Here is a 19,561-nt window from a genome sequence, read left to right on the forward strand (position 1 = left end):
TTAGATTGATACTTTCTGCTTATTGGTATTAATGAGCAGTTTAATCCTAAAACTTCTTGGGGAAACAAGAGCAGTTTATTAGGCTATAGTTTTCCTTATTACTATATTTGTTACCACTGAATGAAGAAAAGGAACCAGGCGTGGTGGCACACACCTATAATCACACTAACTTTGGAGGACACAGGAGGATTGCAAGTTCGAGGACAGCCTCAGAAACTTAGTGATATCCTGTCTCTAAATAAAAATTAAAAAGGACTGGCAATGTAGCTTAATGGTAAAAGCACCCCTGAGTTCAATCCCCAGAATCAAAAAAAAAAGAAAGAAAAAAAGAATGTTGACTTTTTAATAGACTGTTGGGTGTGATGTGAGCCAGACATGATGACACACACCTATAATCCCAGCTACCTAGGTGACTGAGGCATGCAAGTTCAAGGACAGCCTTGGCAACTTAACAAAGCCCTGTCTCAAAATAAAATGTTTAAAGGGCAGGGGTGTAGTTCATGATAAAGCACACTTGGATTCAATCCCTAGTATAAAACTAAAAAAAATGGAGGGAGAGAGAGAGAAAAAAGAAAATTTTGGGTTGAGTTCCTCAATTCATAGGCAAACCTGCTGCTTAACCATTCAACTTTTTTTTTTTGTATAAAAGCCAAAGGATTTGTGGATTTATAAAGTAACTAATGATCTCTGAACTGGATCCTTTAATTATTCTGGGCTTTTCTTGAGATGGGGCATTTGTTATTGATTCTCAAATGTTATCTGTAATATCTTAGGAATTCTGAGGTAGTATACAGAAGATGAAAATCTTTGGAATGAGATAAATCTGAGTTCATTTGCAACTCTATCACCAAGTAGCTGTCAGATATTGGACAAGCTATTTGGCCCCTTGAGCCTTTGATTTTATTTTTTAATTTTAATTTTTTTGCAGTACTGGGGTTTGAACCCAGTGTTTCACACATACAATGCAAATGCTCTACCACTGGCCTGAGTCCCTAGCACTAGCCTGATATTTTGTCTACAAATATAGATAATACTTTTTGCTGTACATGGGGGCAACAATAAGAATTTAAAGATCATAAAACTAATATAAATTCTTATAAATTTGTTGTATGATATGTTGTCTTTGGAATAAACTAGAAGTTTATGGATATATTGTAGTACAGATCAGAACCTCAAGGGAAGTTCCAAATGCATCGAAATGTATATACACTTTGTACAGTGTGTATGATGTATACAGTGTATAAATATGTACAGTTTTTTTTCTATGTATCAATTTTACCTCTATAAAATTAACTAAATAACCAAAGCAAGGTAACCAAAGCATGTTAGAGACATGAGACCGAATGTGACTGAGTTAAGGAAGGCAGAAATCTGGTTGGTAGTATTTCATTCTATTTTAGGGTACAAACTGGCAGCCTGTGGGCCATATTTGGTCAACAGATGTGTTTTGCTTGGTCATAATGTAATGAAAAAAAATAGAACTTGAGTCCTTTACCCATTTTTCAAAATCAGATTGTTCTGTTATTGAGTTGTGTTCCTTGTGTATTCTGGACATGACGCCCTGCCTTTTTCTCTATTCTACCTGTTGTTTCTTTGCTCTGTTGATTGTTTCCTTTGCTGTTGCAAAAATTTTTTTGTTTGATATAATCCCGTTTGTCTCTTTGTGCTTTTATTCCCTGTGCTTTTGAGGTCTTATCCAAAAAATTCTTGCCTAGACTAATGACATTAGGTGATACCCAAGTATGTTTTCTTCCCATAATTTCAAAGTTTTGGGTTAGGATAACAATAGTTAACAGTAATGTATTCTACATTTCAAAATAGGTAAAAAGGATTTTGAATGTTTTCATACGAAAAAATGATAAATATTTAAAATGCCCATTGCCATGATTTGATCATTGCACAACATATGTGTATTAAAATATCCCATTGAATCCCATAAGAATGTATAATTATTGTGTACTCATTAAAAATGACATGTGTTCTTTTGTTCTACTTGACTCACACATTTGTGTGACTCTTGTAGGAATTTGGATTTGACTTGCCCATTGGGAGAGGTAGAGGATCTGGGAGGTGACAGAGAGGAATAGGTAGGAAGGAGCAAAGAAAACACAAAAAGTGAATGCCAGGGACTGGGTGATGCCCAGAGAACACCAATTTTCCAGTCAATGGAGAAGTATTCTTGTGACACATGGGTGAGTGATTCTGATTTATCAGGCCTCACCTAGGTGTGGATGACATTTGTCTCAAAATTACTTGCTCTGATTTGCTGTGTTTTTTTCTTTCTTATTTTTTGGTCTGTTTAGTTTTAATTTGGCCTTCTTGGCCTTGGATTTTGGTTATAGAAAGACCTACCCCACAGTATATACTAATTCATTGCAGTCTGCTTTAAGTACTGTAGTCTTAATATAGAAAATTAAAGATCAGGTAGAACTTGGACTATAGAAAATACATGAAGAGTTCTTGTCACCTTTGAGATTCCTGGAGAGAAGTTGAGAAGGGTAGGTTGCTGTTCAATCTACTAGATCATCATTTTGTTTTCTACATAAAATAATACCTCATTATCATTGTGAGAATTTAAATATGTTTTATAAAGTTCCTAACACAGGCCTCATTGTGTTTATTAATCATATTAATAATTGGTTTTTCTTTTTTGGGGCACCAGGGGTTGAACCTAGGGGTGCTTTATAACTGAGCTATATCCCCAGTCCTCTTTTCTTTTTTTTACTTTGAGATTAAGTTGCCCAGGCTGGCCTCAAACTTGTGATCTTCCTGCTTTAGTCTTCTGAGTCATTGGTATTATAGGAGTGCACCACCACACCTGACTACATTAATAATTGAAATAGTTAATCCTGTACATCTCAGAAAATGTCTGATCATTTGTAGTTAAAAATATCATTTTTAGCCCTTTGCACATTATGACTATTTTGTTGTAGTTCATGCATTACCAAAATGGGATGACTTGAAAAACTGATTGTCACCAGAGAAGAATTTGCTTCTCAGAAATGCTTTACTTTTCTTCAGTGCATGAATACTCCTGACCCAAGAGAGACTGCAAGGAAGTGGAGGGCAGAATACATCATGGTGAGATTAGTGTGACAACACTTTAGATAAAAGAGCAATCAGGGTCTCAACCCGAGTTTTAATCATCACTTGGACAGCTTCTCCAAGGCTCTTGTAGATGTTTTCATTTTCATTTGCAGTGACATCTTCAGAGGCTTGCTAGGAAGAAGTGCCTGAAAGAGCTTTTGATGGCTTCTGGAAGTGGCAATAAGACTTACTGACAATTTGCACAGTTCTGTATATAACATTTTACTGTGGTGGAGCCAGCAGGGGCTGGTCTTGGCAGCTAAGCAAGAGCACCATTTAATTTTCTTAGTAATTATGTGGGACAGCGCTTCATTGGCTTTGTTTTTCTCAGTTAAAATTGTTTCACTGTTAGAGGAATCTCTATTTTAGCACTCATGTTCTAGGAATATGGGCTCTTTCTTGATTCCTAGTATACTGAATGTTGTATATACTGGGGGAAGATCTATGAAATCCTGCATTTAACTTCATCTCATATATTTTTCACATGTGATGAAGGGAAAATTGGCTAAGGAAATTTGATTGAATTAACTGATAGATGCACCTGTTTGAAGAGGTTAGCCTCTTTGCAGGGGAAATAATAGGCATCCAACCAACCTGATCTCTCCTCTATTTATGTCTGGGTTGGCATTTGTATAATGATCCCAGATCTCCTTGACCTACCAGACAATATTTTAAAACCTTTTTCTTTCCTGCTTACAAAAACATACTGCAAGGAATTAAAATATAACAGAAATATATGATTCAGAGAATTTTCCCACATTCTCACCACTCAGGGATAATCTCTATTATGAGAATAGTCAGCGACTTGGCTATATGTATGTGTGTGTGTGTATTTGTGTGTTTAAGGAATCAACCCATCAGAAAATACCAGCTATTTGAAATGTATTTGTTGCCATAGCTATTTAATAGCTAAAGAAACAAGCTTGAAAACAGGCATAGCCAAGTTTACTCAGTATTTAAGTGTCTGCTGAGACTTGAAACCTAAATTCAAATTCTTTCCACCAACACTACATTTTTTTTTCCCCCAGTGTTGGAAATTGAATCCAGGGATCCTCTACCATTGAGGTACATCTCCAGGCCAATTTATGCTTTTATTTTGAGACAAGGTCTCTATTAGATGGCCTAGGCTGGCTTTGAACCTATGATCTAAGACTTCGCCTCTCCAGTTGCTGGGATTACAGGAGTATGCCACTCTGCTTAAATTCCCTGATTTTTTAATTGTTATTTCAGACTTGGTAGTATTTTTATCTTTCAAAAAAAATCCTGATCGTGGGGCCAGGTTGTAGTTCAGTGGTAGAACACATGCTTAGTGTGCAGGAAGCCCTGAATTCAATCCCCAGCATCAAAAAGAAAGGAAAAAACTGATCTTGAAAACATGTGGAGCTGTGTAGAATAGTTTTACGAAATATTGATTTATTTGAAGAGACAATCTTTTCCTTTTAAATTGATAAAACTAATCGGAATAATTTGATACCATTCATGGGAAAAGCAAAAGCTAAAGACACTGTTATTCCCATCTCAGGATTTCCACTGGGATTGGCTCTGGCAGGTTATGTGAGAGAAGGTGGTGTTTCCTAGGATGAGGCAGCCATATCACAGCCTGGTCTTTTAACGACTCAGAGGGTCGTTCCTGGGACTTGGCTCTTAGCCTCTGCTCCATTTAGTACATAGGTCAGGGTTGAGTTTGCCCTGATGTCTGAGGAATGTATGTGGCATTTGAAGTTTCTAAACTTTGTATTGTTACTGAAAATCAAAGAATAGTGGAATTGCTCCTTCAATCTTCTAGCTTCTTATTTATGCAGACTATCAAAGACTAAACTCTGTTGGGTCATAATATTATCGTAAACCTTCTCAAATTATCTCACGTCATGGTACCCTGGTGTCTTCAGTAATTTTTTTCATAGTGTTCCTAAGTTAACAAAAAAAAAAAAAAATGCCAGTTTTGTTTACTAAGTGGTTATATCTAAACACCTGGTCCTACCAATTTATAATCCTTCAAAAAATATACACATAGCCAGAAGTGGTGGCATATGCCCATAATCCTAGCCATTTCACAGTCTCAGGCAGGAGGATCACAAGTTCAAGACCAAGATGAGCAAGTTAGTGAGCCCTTGTCTCAGAATAAAATAAAAAGGCCTAGGGATGTAGCTCACCATTAGAGCACTTGTCTAGCATATGTGAAGACCTGGGTTTGATCCACAGCATTAGGGGGAAAAAATCCACATAAATGGAAATATGTATTTTTTCCACATAAATGGAAAATATATTTTATGTATATTCACAAATATCTATAATTACTTACTAAAGTAATATAGCCCTGTCAGACTTTATAATTTCCATCCTTTTTTTTTTTTTTTCCACATAGGGAGCTAATCTTCTAAAGTTCATAAAATTACAGTCCTGAAACCATAACCTGCATATTTGCAGTTATGGAAAAGTGAGTGTTCTCTCACTTTTCTCTCCCAATCTAACAGAGGTTAGATTGGGAGTAACAAGCACAATTGGTATTAGTGTACTGGTGTCTGTTGCTTAGAATTTAATCAAGATTTCATCCTGAAATTGAACTGCTTGATCAAGAGAAGCCTTTGAAGCTTTTGAATGGTTTAAATGTTATCTCAGGCTTCTAGAAGAACTAGATTAAGGACAGAGATATGGTTGGTAGAATTGGAGCAGGAAATAGAAGAGAAAATAATAGTATCTTATGGGGGCTGGGTTTGTGGCACAGTGGTAGAGTGCTTGACTAGCATGTGTGAGGCACTGGGTTTGAGTCTCAGCACCACATAAAAGTAATAAATAAAATAAAGGTCCATTAACCGCTAAAAGCATTTTTAAAAAATTGTATCTTATAGAGAGCTTAGCCTTTTTACTTTTACTGACACTTTCATTTCACTTCCAAAAAATTATTACAATAGAAAGGATTTCCATTTTATAAATGAGAATTTCGATTTTGAAAAGTTAAGTGAGCTTAAACATAGGCAGTAGTAGGCAGAATTCTTTCTCAGAGTCTCCCAAACCCTGCCAAGATTAGTAGGATCTGGTTGTGGTTGGGGACAGGAGCAAAATATGTGATAAACTTAAGATTAGGTTATTGTATCTGAAACAAAGCTAAAGCAAAATAAAACTCTTAGGACTGATATTTCTGGGGTTTGTTTTTGTTAGAAAAATGCAAAAGCATAACTTTTGAAAGCTCAAAATCTATAAAGGCTAGGCAGGTAACAAATGAGTAAAGCAGATGAGTAAAGTAATCAAGTGAAATGTATAGTTTTCCACTTTTCATAGAGACATAACCGTAAGAAAAATTTTACCTTTTTCCTTTACTAAAGCAAAAAAGTCCAAGAACAGATACAATTGACATCTAGTCCAACATCGGGGAGACATTAATGAATATTGAGGATCCTGGCAGGGTTCCTCATATATATATAAATCTTCAGCTGATTGTTGTCATGTAGAAATTCAGACCTTATCTTACTGATATTCCAGTCAAGAGTACAAAAATGAAATATTCTGATATGTTAATGAAGGAAGATTATTCAGATATTTAAATAAATGAAAACAAAAAAACAATTGTGAGTCAAACTACATTATGGCCAAGCATGTTTTAGGTTGAGGATCATCAGTTTGTGACTCCTAGTTTTTTTGTTTTATGTTTTGTTTTTATTTTTGGTACTGGGGATTGAAACCAGGGGCACTTTACCACTGAGCTACATTCCCAGCCCTTTCTCTTTTTTATTTTGAGAAGAGTATCACTAAGTTGCTGAGCTAGCCTTGAACTTGCAATCCTCCTGCTGCAGCCTCCTGAGCTACTAGGATTATGGGTATGCACCACTGCCCTGCCTGTTAATTCCTTGTTTAAGGCAGGGAATACTGAAGTAGAAAGACTGATGCCTTTCTTAACAGTGGTTATTATCTTTTGGATAGCACAGCAGTCTTTGATTTAATACGTGCTTCCTGTTTCCTATGTTCTTTACCTCTTAATCAGTTTCACTTCATATCTTTCTTCATACACATGAAGGTTAGCTGACTGCCCTTTGCTTTGATCCTTTGCTGTGTAGGCTAAGAAGTTTGACTTTGTTAGTTTAGCCAGTGTTTATTCAACTCTATGGCCTATTTTGGATATTCTAACCAGAATGTCATTTTATTAATTTACAGTGAAAGGGGGCTCTGGAGATGGAGCTTAGTGGCGGAGCATATGTTTTGCCTATGCAAGGCCTTGAGTTCAGTTCCCAGCACCACAAGCTAACAAACAAAAAATATATAATGATACAGGTAAACTCCCCAGTACTGTTTCCTGGTGTATGCATTCAGTTATAATTCAGAGGTTGTCTGGTAGTAGAAAATCAAAGCAAGAAGTTTTAGTTGTTTGATCTTAATAGCTAGTGTCATTGTACGAATCCATTTCCACTCTATATTCCTGCTATACATACTTGATATTGTTGTAACTGATACATTTTTTTTCTTAGAACAATGCTGGCATATTCTGCCTAAGTTTTCTTAGTAAACATGCTTTTTATAGGTGCTATATAGTTCAGCCCCTTCATGTTAACATATGTCTCTGTTTTAAGAGCACAAGGAAAAACTGGGCATGGTGGCACATGCCTGCAATTCCAGAGACTCAGGAGGCTGAGGCAGGAGGATGCCAAGTTCAAAACCGCTTCAGCAACTTAGCCAGGCCCTGAGCAATTCAGCAAGACCTGTCTCAGGGGAAGAAAAAAAAAAAGGGGGGGGGGACTGGGGATGTAGCTTAGTGATGAAGTGCCTTAAGTTTAATCTCTGATACCAAAAAAAGAAAAAAAAATTACAATTCCAGGCATAATCACCTGGAGTTCACCTAAATTTCCTTGATAAGATTTTTTTTTTTTAAACTTGAAGAAATGAAAGTTGACAGTTTATAATTGTGTAGTTTCATAGGTACAAAGTGATGTATGATTTATGAATACAATGGTGGAATTAATAAATCAAGTTAATCAATATATCCATCATCTCCAATACTTACCATTTGGTGGTAAGAAAATTTGAAATTTACTTTCTTAACAATTTTGAAATGTACACTACATTATTATAACTATATTGATCACATTTGCAATAGATCACCAAAAAAAAAGGAAAAATGATTCCCTCTGAGATTTTTGTATCCTTTGATCATCAAGCCCCGACTCCCCTTCCAAAATGGTCTCTATAACCACCATTTTACTATCTGCTTCTTTGAGTTTGATTATTTTAAATGTGTCAGTCAGAACACATGCCATTTGACTTTCTAGGCCTGGCTTATTTTACTTAGTATAATATTCTCCATTTTCATTCATGTTGCAAATTATAGAATTTTCTTTTTGAAGGCTGAGGAGTATTCCATTGTGTGTGGGGTTGTGGTATGTTTTCTTTAATCATTCATCTTTAACCATTTATCTGTTGATGGACACTTAGTTTGATTTCATTACTTGGCTATTATAAATAGTGATGCAGTAAACAATGGAGTGCAAACACTTCTCTGACAAACTGATTTAAAATATTTGAGGTAAATACCCAGAAGTAGGATTGCTAGGTCATATGAAATTTTTATTTTTAGTTTTTTGAACAACTGCCATGCACTTTTGCATAATGGCTATGCTAATTTGCATTCCCTCCAACAGTGAACAAGGGTTCCCTTTTCTCCACATCCTTAAAACTTTTTTTTTCCCTCTTTTTTCAAAAGCTGTTCTGACAAATGTGAATGATATCTCACTGTAATTTTAGTTTGCATTTCCTTAATGATTAGCGGTTTGGTGCAGTTTTTTCATATATCTATTAGCTATTTGTGTGTCTTCTTTTGAAAAATATCTACTCAGGATTCTTGGCCATTTTTTAAATTGGGTTTTGCTATTAAGTTGTTTGAATTCCTTATATATTTTGGATATTAATCTCTCGTATCAAATGTATGGCTTGTATTTTCTCTCAGTCCCCATAGGTTGTCTTTTCACACTGTTACCTTTGCTGTGCAGAAGCTTTTTAGCTTGGGGTAATTGTTTATTTTTGCTTTTGTTGCCTGTGCTTTTGAGAGTCCAATAAAAAAAAAATTGCTTGAGGTTCAGTGGTAGAGTGTTTGCCTCAAGCACAGCCCTTGAGTTTGATCCCTAGCACTGGGTGGCAGTGGAGTGGGGAGAGTCATTGCCCAGATCCATGTCATCACAGTTTTCCTCTAGTAGTTTTATAGTTTTTGCTCTTAAAGTCTTTAATCCATTATTAGTTATTTTTGTATATGGTGTTATATATAAGGGTCAATTTTATTCTTCTACACGTAGATATCCAGTTTTCCCAGCAAGTGGAAACTGTTCTAGCCAGGTGCGGTGGCACACCCTTGTAATCCCAATGACTTGCTAGATTGAGGCAGGAGGACACAAATTCAAGGCCTGCCTCAGCAATACAGTGAGACCCTGTCTTGAAAAAAAAAAAGCTGGGACTGTAACTTAGTGGTAAAGCATCCTGGGTTCAATCCCTATTACCGCTTCTGTCTGACTAGAGACTATTCTTTTCCTATAGTGTATTCTTGGCATCTTTGTCAAAAATCATAGATGACCTCAGGCATTCATGGATTCATTTATGGACTCTGTTGCATTGGTTGCTGTGTTTTGTTTTTGCCAGTGTCATATTGTTTTTGTTGTTGTTATTGTTTGGTTTTTGTTTGTTTGTTTTTTGTGGAAGTGGGAATTCAGCCTAGGGATGCTGTACCACTGAGCCATACCTCCAGCTTAAAAAAAAAATTTTTTTTTAAATTTTGAGACAGGGTTGCTGCAACTTGCATGGCCAAACCTTAGAAACTAGTGAGCAGCGATGGGGGATTAAGAAAGATACACAAACAAAGAGAGAAGGCTGGGACTAGGTGGGACACTGATCTCTGATGGAAGAACAGTGACCCAGAGCTAGCTCAGCATGTTTATTGTATAGGTTCTCACAATCAGGAAGTTAGAACTATAGGGGCATTGTTCTTTGTGCACTAAAAAGTTACAGAACTGGAAACATTTTTGTAGTGTACTGTTGCAATGCTAGGAAAGTCCTGTTATTTTCCTGCTGCATCCAGGAAGCCCATTGTCCATAGTTTCTGCAAAGCAGGCAGGCTTGATGGTTGCAGCGCTTGCAGGATATTGTGGTTATCTTGTTAAGGTCAGAATTCTCTATCCTGGACAGCTGATGTCTGAGCTCAAGGTCAAGACTATTATTATTCCCTACACAGAACTTCCTGAGTCAGGGCTGTACCATAGCTCCCAGACAATCTTATCCTGCACCTTTACATAGAAAGTTCCCAGAGCAAAGCACAGCCACAGCTCCAAGGCAAAGACCATGATCCAACTCACCGCTTTCCACACAGGATCTCACTGAGTTGCTAAGGCTGGCCTCAAACTTGGGATTCTCTTGCCTTGGCCTCCTGAGTCTCTGGGATTATGGGTGTGTCATCATGCCTGGCTGCCTATTTTTAACTCTACTCTCCCTGAAATTACCCTGTCCACACTTTAAAACTTCATTTACCACTTACATACAAATGATCTCCAAATTCATATTTTCAAATCAAAACTCATCTAGCTTTAGACTGTTAGCTGCTTATTGAACATCTTCACTTTAATGTTTCTTAAGTACCTCGTATATAAACATACCCTAAATTGAACCTATCTTCCCCTGCCTCCGCACATCAATATCAAGCCCCAAGCAAATTAACACTACTGAGGTGTTAATTGTTAACTCAACTGAAAAACAACCTGCTGGGCTGGGGTTGTGACTCAGTGGTAGAGCGCTTGCGTAGCACATGTGAAGCCCTGGGTTCAATCCTCAGCACCACATAAAAATAAATAAATAAATAAATTATATAAAGGTATTGTATCCATGTGTAGCAAAAAATTTTAAAACAAACAAAAGAAACAACCTGCATTTTCTTTGTTCCATTTATGGAAAAAGGGCATTTTCTAGTAGCTCTTGCAAATCATCATCCTTGACTTATCTTGTTCACTCCCTACTCAGAATTTCATATTTTTTTAGTTGCCCTTTTTGTCTTTTTTAGTTGTTTCTTTTCCATTCAAACTATTTAGGCTTTCTCAGTAAGACTTAGAACTAACATGATTTCCTATTCAAAATTCCTGCCTTCCTTCAGATTCTCCTTGACTTATCCCCCATTGATGCCAGGTTTATCTTTTTAAAGGACATCTCTGACCATATCATTCTCCAGTTTAAACTCTTTAATGACTCTCCCAATTCCATTAGTTATAAAAATATTTGGCCCAAGTAATTCTCCCCTCCTACTGAGACCATAGCAGATTTTTTTTCTATCTATAATATGGCCTAAGAAGCCTTCTTACTATTGTACTAATTGATAGAAATTGGAACTACGATGAACTAAGATGAAATCTACTTGTTATCCTTGACCAAAAGGACTGACTTAAACTCTGAAGTTTAGCATATAATGACCCTTATGACTGAACATCATATCCTGCTTCTCCCCGTTCCCAGTTCCCTACTCTTTCCTCAAAATTCAGCTTAAGTACACCTCTGAGAAAAAAGCCTTTGGGGATACTGATATTCTCCCTCTCCTACCAGATGGATTTTAATTTTTTTATTTTTTATTTCATAACATGCTGTGCACACATATACCTTTGTTACAGTGCTCATCTCTGTACTATAGGTTGATTGCATTTAAATATCTCCTCTACTAGACTTTAAGCTTCTTAAGGTCAGAGACCAGGTCTTGGTTTTCCTTCCACAAATTTAGTACATAGTTTGCTCTCAATAAGTGTCAGTGAAAGAAGGAAAAGAGTACATGTTTGCTACATTTCAAAATAGAACAAGCGTCTAGAAGTTACATTCTCTGGGTCCTGCTTTCCATTTCCTACCATTTATGACTGTTTCATGTTCACTGTTTCATGTTCACTTGGCACAACCATCTCAACATTACTATCAGAAGGTTCCTCCTAGTTGAATTGTAATGATTCTAACCACTGTTTTGCCTTGAGTGAAAATGAATCAGTAAATGGCTTATTAAAATAATCCTATGTATTTTCAGCAGGTGTGCCCTTTCATCCTACTGTTTAGAATCACTCTGTAATTGCTAATGGAAATGTGTAGGGGTAGAAACTAACAACTCATGTGGTAGAGATTATTTCTTTTAATAGCTTTGTAGAGCTTTATGGAGATATTCATGTAACAATTTACATACTTAAAATGTATAATTAAGTGATTTTTGTATAGTCACAGTTGTATTACAAATTAATTTTAGGATATTTTTATTACTCCCAAAAGGAACTCCATATCCATTAGCAGTCACTCCCCGCCCCTCTCCTCCTCAAATGCCACACAACCAGTTATCTGCTTTCTGTCTCCATATCCTTACCTAATCTGAACATTTTATATAAAAGGAATTATATAATACATGGTCCTTCATGACTGGCTTTTCACTTAGCATGTTTTCAAAGTTCATCCTTGTCATAGTATATATCAGTACTTCATTTCTTTTTATGGGTGATAATATTATGTTGTGTGAACATACCATATTTAATTTACACATTCATTAATTAATAGACATTTGGATTGTTTTCTTATTTATTTAGGCACTGGGAATTGAACCCAGGAGTGCTTTATCACTGGGCTACATCCCAGCCCCTTTTTAATATTTTATTTTGAGTGAAGAAGGTCTTGCTAAGTTGCTGAGGCTGGCTTTGACCTTGTGATACTCCTGCCTCAGGATTTTGTGTGGGTATGTAGCTCAGTGGTAGAGTGCCTGCCTTACATTTGTGAAGACCTGGGTTCAATCCCCAGCATTGGGGAAAAAAAAAAAAAGCTTGGGTTTCCAAGCCTGGCAAATTGGTGCACATCTGTAATGCCAGCAACTTAGGAGGCTGACTCAGGAGTGCAAGTTCAAGGCCAGCCTCAAAAACTAATTAGTGAGGCTCTAGACAAATTAGTGAGCCCCTGTCTCAAAAAATAGAAAAGGCTGGGGATGTGGGTTCAATGGTAAAGCCTTCTGGGTTTAATCCCCATTACCCAAAAAAAAAAGGAGTTCTTTATATATTCTGGATAGAGGTCCCCAATCTCTTTGCCAAATCCTGCTTTCTTCCCTTCCAGGTATTGTTCTCAAGAATACCACCAAATAGCTGGGCACAGTAATGTGCTTGTAATCCCCAACAACTCAGGAAACTGAGGCAGGAGCATTGCTAATTCAAAGCCAGCCTCAGCAATTTAGCCAGACCCTAAGCAACTTACCAAGACCCCGTCTCAATATAATAAAAAAAAAAAAAGGGTTGAGGATATAGATCATTGATAAAGCACCCCTCAGTTCAATTCTCAGTACAAAATAAAAAAGAATACCATCTAATAAATGTCTGTACCCTTAAAAAAAAATAAGTTCCTCATCAAACATATGGTTTGCAGATGTTTTCTCCCATTTCAGTGGGTTGTTCTTTTACTTTCTTCATAGTATTATTTGCAGCATCAACGTTTTTAATTTTGATGAAATCCACTTTATTTTTCCCTTGTGTTGCTTAATGGTTTTGATGTCATATCTAAGAAACCAATGCCTACTCCAAGATTATGAAGATTTGTTCCTATGTAGTCTTCTAAGAGTTTTATAGTTCAATTTTAACAACTAGGTTTATGATCCATTTTGAGTTAAAAAAATTTTTTTTTTTCTGGTACTAGGGATTGAACCTAGGGACACTTTATCACTGAGCTACATCCCCAGCCTTTTTAGTTCTTAATTTTGAGACAGGGTCCTGCTAAATTGCTGAGGCTGGCCTCAAACTCTTGATTCTCCTGCCTGAGCCTCTTAAGTCACTGGAAATACAAGCATGGGCCACTGTACCCCAGTTCCAGTTAAATTTTTATTAAGGTAGAGATTTGAATAATTAAAAGAAAAATTTTTTACTCCTTTCCTTGGAGTAGATATATTGGTTTTACTTTTTCTTATTGAGACAATGATCTAGCAAGAGGGCTAATTCTAAACTGTCAGGTAAGGTTTTTATACAGCAGGATATTGAAAAGAGGAATAACCTACTAAACATACTGCAATTTGCCAGGCATGTTGGCCCATACCTATAATCAGAGACTGAGGCAGGAGGATCTCAAGTCTGAGGCCTACCTGGGCAATTTAGCAAGACCTTTCTCAAAATGAAATAAAAAGGACTGGGGATATAGCTCAGTGGCAGAGTGCCCTGGCATTCAACCCCTAGTATCACATACACACAAAAAACCACTTTGTATTGAGATGACCATTGGATTGCAGGTAACCAATCTGCCACTATAAACTTGAACATGAGTTTAAATTTTCTGTATTTCAGAATTGTATAAGATGCCAGGGGCTTTTATGGTATCCCATTTTACACATTATATTAGTTATAACTGGTTGGAGTTGTGATGGGCTATTTGTTTCTCCTCAGGGGTTTACCTCTTCGGTTTGTCTGCCCTGTTGCTCCCTGGAAATTTTGAGTCTTATTTGGAATTTGTGAAATCCCTGAGTCTGGGACCAGCAGTGATCCACACAGCTAAGTTTGCACTTGTCTTTCCGCTCATGTATCATACCTGGAATGGAATCCGACACTTGGTAAGTTAATTATGGATTTGCCTGTTTTCTGAGTGCAGGGAGTGAGGAAGCTGGGAGGATCCTCTCCTTCATTGCTGAGTTTAGTGCTCTTCTTCCTTCTTTTCTTTTCTTTTGTTTTTGGTGTCAGGGCTTGAATCTAGAGCCTCACACATGCTGAGCACACATGCTGTACCAACTGAGCAATACCATAAACCCCCAGTGCTATTCTTAAGTTTAGTTGTGCTGGACCTTCACTCAAGGTTCTCTGGAGGAAAGTTAATAAGACATCCTCAGCATTCCTTAATGGGTATAGCCTAGGCAGATACTTACAGGCTCTCAGTATGAGCTCTTCCAGTTTTAAGAGAGATATTATTAAGAGACCCCTGAAGCCAGATCATTCATCTGGCATAGGAACATATTTATTACATAACTATGAATGGGTACCTGTTAAGTGTCAAGCACTGTTCTAAACACTGGGGATGTCATTTATGAGCTAGATAGATTAATATGGTTGCTACTTTCAGTTTACCATTCCTGTTAATTCAAAGTGACAAGTCTTTTTATACTAGCTTTTGTTAGCTTGACATTTAGATTGTGTTAACTATTTCTGTTTCTTTTGAGTGATTGTAGAGAATGGGGCCAACTTTAAGAGAAACTGAGTGCCATGGATTCCAGATTTTAATCTTGAGTTTAGGAATCTTTTATTAGTGGACTTTAAACTGTTCACGTTGCTTCCCACATGATCTTGGTGTCAGTTCAAAATGAGTGTTTCTGTCCTCATAAAGAAAATAAAGAGATCTGAGTGCAGTGATGCACACCTATAATCCCAGCAATTTAGGAGGTTGAGGCAGGAGAATCCCAAGTTTGAGGCCAGCCTCAGCAACTTTGCAAGACCCTATCTCAAAATAAAAAAATAAAGAGGACTGGGGATCTAGCTTAGTAGTAGAGAACCCCAATCAATATCCAGTACCCCAAAATAATCAATAAATACAGGAATTAAGCTTTTTTAATCAAATCTGCCCCAGGTCAAAGATGAGTTCCTCCTCCAACATTTTAAGATTTCATTTTTTGTGGTCTCCCTACCCCTAGTCTTGTATCCTTCCCCAAGAAGACAGTTAAAATTTTATTCTTTCCACCTGTAATTCCATCTCCTCTGGAGGCTGAGGCAGAAGGATTGCAAGTTCAAGGCCAGCCTGAACAATTTAGCAAGTCCCTGTGTCAAAATAAAAAATAAAAAGAACTGGGGATGTATTGCTTAGTTGTAGAGTGACCCTGGGCCCATTCCTTAGTACCTCAAAACAAGGAAAAATCTGTCAGGTTTTCCATTATATCTAAACCTGAGCCAAGTGTCAGGTAGATGCTTTTGCCTTTTATTTGACCAAAATTTCCAAGTTAGAGCCTTAGACAGATGCACTTGGTAGATTTCAGTCTAGTTCAATAGATGGTTCAGTGGAATTAAAAAAAAAAGAAAGAAAGACTTAATGACCTATTAAATTAAATGTATCTATTAACTGTTCCCTGGGGCAGTGTTTGGTTTGATTTAAAATGACTTTTCACTTCCCTGAGGGAGAGTTGGTAGGGAGGGAAGGCATTTCCATTAATGACTTCTTATTCCAGGAAACAAAGCTCTTTAAAGAAAATTCCTGACCAGCTTCCTCCATCCACATCCTGGCTCAGGCAGGGACTTACCATATATTTGCTTTTGTCTTGGTGTGAAGGAGAGGGAAGGGATGTTGCCAAAAGCTCGGCTCTTGTCCCTGATGCCAATCCAATAACGAAGGCACGATTTTGAGAAGAAATAAAAGGGTTTATTACTTTGCTAGCGAAGGAGAAACACGGGGACTCCTGTCCCAAAGACATTAGCGGAACAGAGATCTTTTAAAGAGGTGATTGAAAGTCTACAGTCCACTGTTAGAGGGAGAGAGGTTTTTTTTAATATTTTTGTAGTTGTTGTTGGACCTTCATTTTATTTATTTATATGTGGTGCTGAGAATCGAACCCAGTGCCTCACACATACTAGGTAAGTGTTTTACCACTGAGCTACAACCCCAGCCTGGGAGAGAGGTTTTACAGAATTCCTGAACTCAGGACTTTTCTGCCCTGGTTCTTGCATATGATGGGAACCTTTTTGGTGAGAGATCTATGAACCTAAAGGCTTTTCCTTTTTTTTTTTTTTTTTTTTTTTTTTCCTTTTTTTTGTACTGGGAATTGAACCCAGGGGCACACAACCAGCCCTTTGTTATTTTGAAACAGGGTCTTGATAAATTGCTTAGGACCTTGCTAAATTACTGAGACTGGCTTTGAACTTGTGATCCTCCTGCCTCCTGGTGTATGCCACCCTTAAATCTCCTTTTATTTTTTCTTCTAAAAAGTACTAGCTCTGGGTGTGAATCAGGATTTTAACTGTTTCTTGTGGCAGTCTTTAGTGTCTGACCTCTGAGCTTGTTATTTTTCTTGTTAGAAGAATCTAATGGAGGAATGGAGAAAGGTATTGATGTCAAAGAGTAGGAACATCCTAGAAAATATCCTCCCTACCACCAATCACCCAGTAGGACTCAGATTTTGGTAAAATACTGTGCTTCTGTAAGCAAAGCAGCTCTTTGCATAATCTGCTTGACTCCTGATCTACCTAGAAGGTAATTGGGGGTGGAAGTGAAGGTATGTTTTCACCTTGGGTTTTTTTCCTAGAGCCTCTCTACAATTTTTCTCCAGAGTGATTCCAATTTAGTCAATTTTATATGAATGTATAAAATTTGGACCATGTGCAAACTCTACTTTTTGCCCCAGGCACTCTTAAAGTATAATATGTTAATATCCCTTGAACATAAGAATCTAGACTCATGTTTTTTATTTATTTATTTAGATACTGGGAATTTAACCCAGGAGCACTTTACTGCTAAGTCACATCCGCAGTCTTTTTTCTTTTTTCTTTTGAGTAGGGGCTCATTAAGTTTCCTAGGGCCTTGCTAAATTGCTGAGGTTAGCCTTGAACTTGAAATCCTCTTGCTTCAGCCTCCTGAGTCATTGGGATTTCATGAGTGTGCCACTGCACCCGACTTCAACTAGTGTTTTTTATAGTGTGGTTTCAACCCAATGGGTAGAAAATTTAGTGGATTGTTACCACCAAAAATAGAAATATAAAATGCAGCACACATTAGTATTGGTAAATGTTTGTTGTTTCATTAACTTTTCATATATTATACATACAGCTCTACCTGGTTCCAATTTGAAAGTTATTTATTAGTGAAGTCATAGTCAAAACAAAATTGAAAAACAGTGTCCTAGATCCCCAAGTATTTTTTAAAATACTAGTCCTCCAATAGATGTTCTAAAAAGGAATTTTGTGATTGACCATACATGAAAATTATTATATCCCCCTTTTCGAGATTCACAGTACACATTGAGTCTCACAATTAAATGTTTATCAAATTTATATGACCCTAGAACTCCCCCCACCCCAGTATAATGCTTTACAACATTATGCAGAACAAGTTGTGGAGAAACAGTTCAGTAAACACTGATCTACATGTGTTGGCAGGAGGAAAAGTGTTATCTATTCTGTCTGGAAGCTTTTGTATGAAGGTTCTGTGGCAGTTCTAGAGAATAAACTTTCTACTACCGCCACAGTGGAACTTGATTTTCTGATAAGTACCATAATGAGAAGGATGAAGGTTGGGCCTAAGGATGTAAGTGCTTTTCCCCACGCAGAGAAGTGGTGCCTATTCCAATAGAGAATTTATTTTTGAGAAAGTTGCTAAGAGTGATCAGGTTCCTGATTACTGGGAGTGGGGGGATTTTTTAAAAAATTGTTTTTTTTCCCTTTTTCTACAGATGTGGGACCTAGGAAAAGGCCTGAAGATTACCCAGCTCTACCATTCTGGAGTGGTCGTCTTAGTTCTTACTGTGTTGTCCTCTCTAGGGCTGGCAGCCATGTGAAGAGCTGAAGATCCCAGCATCATCTTTCTACACATTATTACATTGATTCACCTTCCTGTTTGTCACTCTTATCTCTAGTGAACCAAATTATCCTGATGTGTTTAAATCCTATTGTGCTTGTAGATCCCTTTGGAACTCAGAAGAGTAGCTTATAGAACCACAGTAGTAGAAAAAGGTGCAGTTTCCCTCTTGTTTCTAATGATGGAGTGGCTGCAAAAACTCCCTTTTCCTGCCCACAGCTCACAGCCTACTCTGAGCCAAGGAGCCCTTATTCTCTCTCCGTGTTGGACTTTTGATTTGTGCTGAGGGTCAGCATTTGGCTTCTTCTTCCTGAGACAGTGGAAACAATGCCAGCTCTGTAGCCTGTGCCCTGGGAACTGGGGGTGAGGCTTTGGGTGCCACTGCCTGTGGGTTGTTGGCTTAAAGGACAGTTCTGTTCATTGGTCAGAGCCCAGGGCCTTTAGCACCCACACAGTGTGACTGAAAGAAGATAGGTAGGAGTAGAAAATTATCCAGGCCCAGCTATAGGGAGATAAAGAGGGTAAGTTGGTTCTTGGAGCAGATATTTTGGGAAGAAGATACATAGCAAGAAGATGATCCAGAAAATTATCATCAACTACAATGAAGAGTTTTGTTTTGTTTTGTTTTGTTTTTGCATTTCTGGCAAAGCAAACCTTTTAATGTCATGTTTTCTAATTCAAGTTCATGTATTATCTTTTTCTGAAACTGAATTAAAATACTCATTTTATCTCTGACTCTCCTTGAAATCTAAGGAAACCAATAAGATGACTTTTCCTCTGCCTCCCTCAGGTCTCAGGCATTTATACTCGCTAGTGATCTTTCCCAGGAGGGAAACAATTTGTCCTACAACTGACCACTAGAAAAAATTTCAGGGATGCAAAAATCTAAATAGCCAGAGATTTGAGTATCACAGAGAAGCATTCACAGAAAAGGGATGGAAGCTAAGCATGTACAGAACTTTTGGGTTATTAAAGTCTCCAAAATCCT

The 19,561-nt window shown here is 37.3% G+C and overlaps 1 protein-coding gene across 5 annotated transcripts in view; it reads left to right on the forward strand.

The window, feature by feature from the left end:
• Positions 1 to 19,308, forward strand: part of SDHC (succinate dehydrogenase complex subunit C) — a 43,216-nt gene extending 23,908 nt beyond the window's left edge. For all 5 annotated transcript variants that reach the window (XM_079108702.1, XM_079108704.1, XM_079108703.1 and 2 more), the window contains 2 exons: positions 14,475 to 14,638; positions 18,449 to 19,308. In XM_079108702.1, coding sequence (XP_078964828.1) covers positions 14,475 to 14,638; positions 18,449 to 18,553 — 269 coding nt within the window. In that variant the 3' untranslated portion in view covers positions 18,554 to 19,308. The remainder of the gene's footprint in view (positions 1 to 14,474; positions 14,639 to 18,448) is intronic.
• Positions 19,309 to 19,561: the final 253 nt, after the last annotated feature.

The sequence above is a fragment of the Sciurus vulgaris genome (assembly GCF_902686455.1).
Source record: "Sciurus vulgaris genome assembly, chromosome: 1".
Classification (NCBI taxonomy): Eukaryota; Metazoa; Chordata; class Mammalia; order Rodentia; family Sciuridae; genus Sciurus; species Sciurus vulgaris.